At 45.3% G+C, this 7,136-nt stretch overlaps 1 protein-coding gene across 1 annotated transcript in view; it reads right to left on the bottom strand.

The window, feature by feature from the left end:
• The window catches only part of LRP3 (LDL receptor related protein 3), a 33,312-nt gene extending 26,182 nt beyond the window's left edge, over nucleotides 1-7,130 (bottom strand). The window contains exon 1 of the mRNA XM_006016612.3: nucleotides 7,056-7,130. Coding sequence (XP_006016674.1) covers nucleotides 7,056-7,122 — 67 coding nt within the window. The 5' untranslated portion in view covers nucleotides 7,123-7,130. The remainder of the gene's footprint in view (nucleotides 1-7,055) is intronic.
• Nucleotides 7,131-7,136: the final 6 nt, after the last annotated feature.

Here is a 7,136-nt window from a genome sequence, read left to right as displayed (position 1 = left end):
CGCCGCCAGCCGGGCCAGGCTGGCTCCAGCACCACGCAGTTCCCGGTTGCATGGCTGGGACTGTACGGCACAGCAGAAGCCAGCTGGGATCCACTTTCTGTGGTCCTAGCCACACAGCCAGGAACCGTGTGCTGCCAGAGCGGCAGGCAGGCAGGAGGGAAGGTAAGGAAGCGGCAGGGGAAGGGCAGCAGTGCCAGCTGCGGGGAGTGGGGGGAAGTGGCAGGGAGTGGGCAAGTGTGAGCGTGGGGCCTGTGCCAGTGCCCTGGGGCCATGGCCAGCGGGGGCCCGGGTAGGGGCAGCAGGAGCATGGAGTCCAGGCTGGCAGGGACTCTATGGAGCCGGGTCGGCTCTGCCCCTCTCGCTGCCGGCACTACCAGCCACATGCTGTTCCCCACTGGGGATCTCTGCCTGCCACGGACCATAAGCACCCTCAGGCTTAACCACCCGCTTCTGCCACTGGTGGTTGGCGCCGTGCACAATGAGAGAGAAGGGCATATGTGGGGGTGCGAGGGGGGGCTCCATGCTCCTGCTGCCCCAACCTGGGCCCCTGCTGGCCCTGGCCCCGGGACACCAGCAGGGGCCCCACACTCCCATCCAGCCACTTGCTGCCACTTCCCTCCCCTCCCTGCTGTTGCTGGCCTTCGCCTCCTGCTTCCCTCTCTTCCTGCCCACTGCCACTGCTCACCCTGTCCGCCTGCCACACTCCACACTCAGCCACCCACAAGCTTCATACCCACCCACACCCCCCACAAAGCCCATATCCACCCACTCACACCCCCCACAAACATCCGCACACCCTCCCCCATACCCACACACCACCACAGCCTCCCATAAACCCTGTACCCACCCACCCATAACCCCCCACCATATACAAAAGTAAGACTTCATTTTAAGCTAGTGTACAATCACCTCTACGTACACTATGCAAACACATATAAATCTGACAAAAATACTTTTAAAAATCAAATTAATGTATGTTGTAGTAAATGTTTGATTTTTAGAATATAATTTGGTTTTCTTCTGGTTCTAAGATGCCAAACCCCCTTGCCAAAAGGAGTACTTCCAGGGGTAAGCGGAGGGACTTCCAGTGGCAAAAGTCAAGGGTTATGTGGGGCAGGACGTCTGGTTCCAAGATGATGACCAGGGGAGGGGCACCTGTTAAGGAGTGGGGCTACTCTTGCAGCCCTCGACAGCTCACCAAAACTTGTTAAGCAGCCCCCCAGCCGAAATAATTGTCTGCCCCTGTTATATCTGCTTGAATGTTGGAAACTAATAATTAAGTTTATTATTTTTGAGCTTGTCCTCAATGCACAAAGCAATGTTTGCTTCTCATCAAATGTACCCTGGCAAAAGAAACAGCAAAAGCTAACCTACTTAGTTAACTTATCCAAAGTAATTGCACAGAGCTCTTTTTGTTTTTCTAATTTAAAAAAAAAATAGACTGCTGCTAATCATGAGGGATTTTGAGATACCTACCACAGGCACCTGGCTGCAAACTGCTCTCCAAACAACCTTTATTTGAAAAGGTCTCATCTCACAAGGAAATGTTTCAGAATATGGTATTAGAAAGAGGGATCCTTAGACCAGTCCTTGACAGGTCTGCTTCTTATGACAGTTCAGTAAAGCAAGGGATACAACAGCAAATTGTCATGAAAATAAATGAGGTACTTTGCTCAGGAATACATGGGTTCACTAGGTCTGACTGCCCTTTTAGACAGTTTCCTATAAACCATGTACACCATCTAAATGATAGTGTGACAAGAAGAATACACTATATTACAATAGTTTAAATAAATTAAACATGGTAAAAAAATTCAAACTTTCAGGACCTTCACTACACACACACACTTCAGTTTATTCTCCAAGTATTTAAATCATAGCTTTTCTGGAATAACTGGACTTGCATACAATAGTCAATTAAAAACAACAAAAAAGTAGTATTAAGAGAAGAAATGTGGCCCCTTCTCCCCAGACAGAGCCATTTGGGATGCTGTACTTAAGTAATATATCCATTTATACAGCAGCAGGCCCTAGAAACCTCAATCAGAGATCAGGGCCCCATTGTGCTTGATGCAGTTCAAACATATAAGCAAAAGATGTTCCTTGCCCAAAGAGCTAACAACATAATTAACACTAACACAAAAGAAAGATGAGTACCTAACATGGCGGATTAGCTAGAACAGCGGTTCTCAACTGTTTCAGACCCAAGGGACCCTTGGAAAATGCCAGCTCTTAGCTTTCACTCTTTTTTTTTTGACTACCAAAAAAAAGAGCAATTGTTCTATTACAAAAAACTCAGAGAGGCCACAACCAGTCAAGATTTTTGACACTATGAATTCCTATTTGAAACCTCTGGATGTATCTTGTTAGATGTTTGCACAGATGTGTAACAGTGCTACTATCGCTGCTACTATTGTGCAGCACCCTACAACATCCTTAAAATGCTCTCATGACAACCTGGTTAAGTATCACTGAGCTAGAAGTATCACTGAGCTATTGCCTCAGGTTGCCATTTTGATTCCAGTTCTGGTCACCAGTCACTAAAAATTATAACCATGCGAAAGCAGTGTAGTGGCCTACATCAAATAGCTGTGACTGTTGCAGTTAAGTCACCCCACAACGACAGCACCGTGACTGGCATGAATTGGACTTCTGGCTGCAGGAAATGGTGTTCCAAAACCCTACGCAGACTCTCAGTAGTTTCAACAGGAGCACAGATTGCTCAATACCTCAAGGGACTGGGCTGTAAAAACTGAGGATAACAGGTGGCCCCAACATTAATATTCACAGAAAACTGGAACTGCTGTGTTGGTGATATGCTGATGGATATAGCCAGGAGGAAGCCGGTGGCAAAGGGAGTGAATTTCTACAATCTCTATAGAGCTACAGGAACACATTTTTTTGAAAACCACATTGAGAAAAGGGAGACTGAATCACAGCGTATGTGTACTGGGTGTGGGTAGAAATAGGCTTATAGATCTGTACTAATAAGCACTATTAATGATATCTTCAAAGTACTTTAATAGATTTCATTACGTAACTAATATATAGTAATGTATGTAAGGCTGTGTAATTATTTCATTAGTTTCACAGCACTTTCTGCAACATGCATGTGTGTGTATCTGTCTCAGGGTTATACCACCGTACTGCATTAAGCTCCCTGATGGGCTGCTGCATTGTGCCACTCAACCTGACTGCCCATCTCCCATGTATTCAATCATATCCCTGTCTAATAAGAGCTGATCAGTTCTTTCCCCCACATCACACAGCTCTGCTCCAATTTCCTAGTCCCCCACAGGTCAAAGCAGCTCCCTGCTCTTCCCAAAGCATGCTCTCTCACTTTCACAAGGAGCAATTGTACAAAGCACAGAGACTCTAATAGGCAGGGTTGAGAAAGGAAGAAACTGAATGTCAGGATGAAGATACCTTGTCACTATGTGGGCAGTGATTGGCTCGATGCCAATTTCAGCAGAAAGCTGACAGAATTAGAGACTGAGCTCGGTTAACTAGTCCTTTGTGACAGAATGGTAAATTAGCATAGAGAAATCCTGAATCACCCTCATAATGGTTATACAGAAACATAGCAACTGAAACTCTGGGAAAGCTCTTTTCTGAATGATTAAATCAAACATGGTTTTTTTATAAAAATAAAATGATTTTATTTGCCTCTCAAAGCAAATAATATACTATTTATATATATTCACCATCCTAACCAAAAGGAGCATTAGACTATCACCTTTAAAGTGCATTATATTATATATGACTGGTTCAGGACATCTCTGCACCCTCTAAAGCCCATTCCACAAGCTTCCTCCATGGTCCCTACTTAATGTGCCAGATGATCTATAGAAGTGAGGGCCCTAAGCATGGGCACATCTTCTGTGGGAACCAGGTGTTGCTGGGGGTTGTAGTTGGTAACACAGTACAATGATGGAGAGCAGTCAGCTGACTCGGGGGCATGTGACAGCCTGTATATATATTTAAAAAAAAAAAACTCCTGACCTCCTCTTGGAAAGATGAGTGCTGGTTTTTGGAGGAAGGTCCTGCACAGGTTGTCTTTTCCCCTTGGGGAAAAAAAGCAACCTAAGGGGAAGGGAATTCTTTCTTCCCACCTAGAAAGGCTCCTTGGTGGCTGATCTCAGCTTTGTTTTCATTCAAATCTTTTGTTATAATTAAGTCAGCAACTGAAGAAAGGACCTTGGACTGAACTGTAGCTGGGGCTTTTCTTTTACCCTCCCCAGATAATGAATCAGCCTATGGTTTCCAGAATCCTCCTCTTTCTCCGATTCCTCTGGGTCCCATTGCAGAGACCATAGGGAATCCAGCTGCCCTTCTGCTAGGCCCTAGCTCAGGAAATCTTCTCATGTTGTGTGGCAGACGGTTCTCAAAACTATTAGAAGGAAAACAGCCAGTTCTGCTGGTCGTCTTGTTTTCCCTCAAGATAGACTCCTTAAAGGTCTGTGAATGCATTAGAAAACTGGCTAGATCTTAGATGTTCCTTTCCTTAAAAATTAGATGGAAACCTGGAAAAGAGACTAGAAGGAAAAGTCAAGTACACTGGAATGTTCCTAGTCTACAGTAAGTAGCTTGGACTATATGCAATGCATTCGTTGTAAAAAAATCAACTCGAGTGCTTTAGCACCTGGTGCTGAAAATCCTCAACTTCCATTCAAGCCAGAGGGCTAAGCCTAAGTATCTATCAGGATGACCTTTCTTTTCGGTTAGGAAAGTGGCCGTGTAAACTCCTTGTATTTTGAAATAATCATCTTTGTAACCTTTTGTATCATGTATTCAAACTCTTTAGCACAATCAGAATTAGGGATACAAGCCTCTGTTTTTCGTCGTCTTCCACATTAAAGATGAGAGAACTAATCTAAAAACTACCACATGTGAACAGGTCTTTATCCTTATCATCATTGCCAGGATTCTTCTTGCAAGAGCAACTGACTGGCTTCAAGAGAGAGGAGGACTATGTACAAATGCAAGTCTTTGGAATTGTGGCTGACAGCCCATCGCACGCAGTAAACACCAGGCTGCTATGTGGCAACGAGTCCACAGAGAATCCAAATGTCCCATAAAGCTTTGTGACTTTGCAGCAAGGGAATAGGGAGAAAAGAATAGCGTGAAGTAAAAAAGAATATCAGAGAATATACAGAGAAGCAAGAAAACATCAGAGTGGAAAACAGAAAAAAAGAGAGAAATGGGTAAATGAAAATGAAGAAGTGAAACAAACATGAATAACAGAAGGAGTAGCTCCATTCTTAAGAATTCATTGTATTCAACACACTTAAAAACTTCCCTCACCTGTGCTTCAACTTGCGCTGCAACCAGCTGCGCTAAGAGCAGGAATATCAATCCAGCAGCTTAATACTTTGCACCCTTATGGGCCCGCCACCTCACCCGGACCCACAGCAAAATCCGAAAGGGATTCTCAAACTATCTGAAGACTATCTGTAAGCCTTAAGGAATAATATTACAGCAACTTGCGTCCAATTGACTCTATTTCCATCAAAAGGCAATATCAAATGTATTATAGCAAATATCTGGCTCCGGCACAAAAACAAGCAAAGACATTCAGAGCTGTGACTCAACTTTTGCACTTCTCTACATGGCCCATAAGCTGAACAGCACAGTGGTACACACACAATCCTGTACAGCTCTGACGTCCTCCCAGGAAAAGAAGAATTAGCAAGAAATGATCATCAAACTCTGTGGTCTGTTCTGCTTTGGTAAACTTAAGTTGCTTACAGGTATTAAAGATAGTTTCAACAGCTTGATTTCCTACTTTTTTCTACATTGTTAATAATACTAAACCTAGGTTAAAATTTCACAAAAAAGACTGAAGAAGCTGCTATATAGTTTGATTATTTTTCATGTGAAGAATATAGGGGTTTTTACAACCCTTACATATGAAGGGTTCCTGAAAGCTGATGTTAATTTAGAACGTAGAATGAATAAGAGTGTTTTTTTTCTTTTAAATCTGATAGGCTCTAATAGTTCATATATTTGCTAATATATCTAAGTACTGCTATAGTTCAGCATACAGAATTATTATAGTATACTGTAGCTTGGATTATAGTAGTAGCTTGTAGTATACTGTAACTTGGATTTGCATATTAGTTAGCAAAACAGTATTTTAACAGAACCAGATCATTCTATCGATTGGCCTGCTTCCTGAGCTGTAGACCAAAGAGCTATGGAAAGTTTCCCCTGGTGAACACAGTAGCCATTGTTTAACCTTAACATGTCCCTCTTAAATTTTTGGTGGACTTTTGTTAAATATCACCATCTAATTTATAAACTGCAAAAACAGTCACCTTCACAGAAACATTTTCAATTTATTGAGAGAGGGAAAAAAAAGCACCTGAGACCTGCAACATTTATTTTGCATCTGCGTTCCCTGAACTTAACACCTCCTGTGAAGCAGTGATGAGAACAACTGCTCCAGGCAGATGGAAAGAAGAGGAGCAGATGACGGCAGGAAAATAAGTAAAAATGGGTTTTCCATCCTGCCACTATTGACCTGTCAACCAGACGAGAGCACTAGCAGGAGAGGTTCGGGTAAGGACCTTTGACAGCGCTGTAGCTGTCAAGGGAAAGCACCGTCTCAGGAGCCTGAGACCAGCATACAGACGCCAAAAAAGGGGACAACGATGGGTCCATATGTCAAAGCCTTATGCAAGGTTATAGTCCTGGCTAAACCCGCCGCAAAACGCTACGCCGCGACCCGCATATCATCTTCACAAGACTCCAGCTCTGTCCCGGGAGCAACCGCTTCTGGGTCCAAAGCTCCTGGAAAAGAAGGTGAAAGCGGACACGGCGAACGGGACCGCCGCGCCGTGGGCCACGCCACCATACATGGAGGAAACGCGCCACGCCAAGGGGGACGCTGGACAGCCAAGCGGTCGCGCCCACGCAGGGGCTGGCGCCCGACACCGTGAAGGGCCGGCCCGTGTCCCGGGGGGGCACAAATCACTCGGGCGGCGGGGGGCCAGCGCAGCAGCCCTCCCTCGTCCCCGCGCGCGTGGGACCCCGGCGCCCGCCCCGTCACTCACGCAGGCAGATGGCGGTGAGCGGCACCAGCGCGCCCTGCCGGAGCTCCGCGCCCGCCGCCTTCTCCATGGCGGGGCCGCGCC

Source organism: Alligator sinensis, unplaced genomic scaffold (genome assembly GCF_000455745.1).
Source record: "Alligator sinensis unplaced genomic scaffold, ASM45574v1 scaffold170_1, whole genome shotgun sequence".
Taxonomy (NCBI): Eukaryota; Metazoa; Chordata; order Crocodylia; family Alligatoridae; genus Alligator; species Alligator sinensis.
The sequence above is the reverse complement of the archived record's forward strand: the minus strand, read 5'-3'. Positions and strand labels throughout refer to the sequence as shown.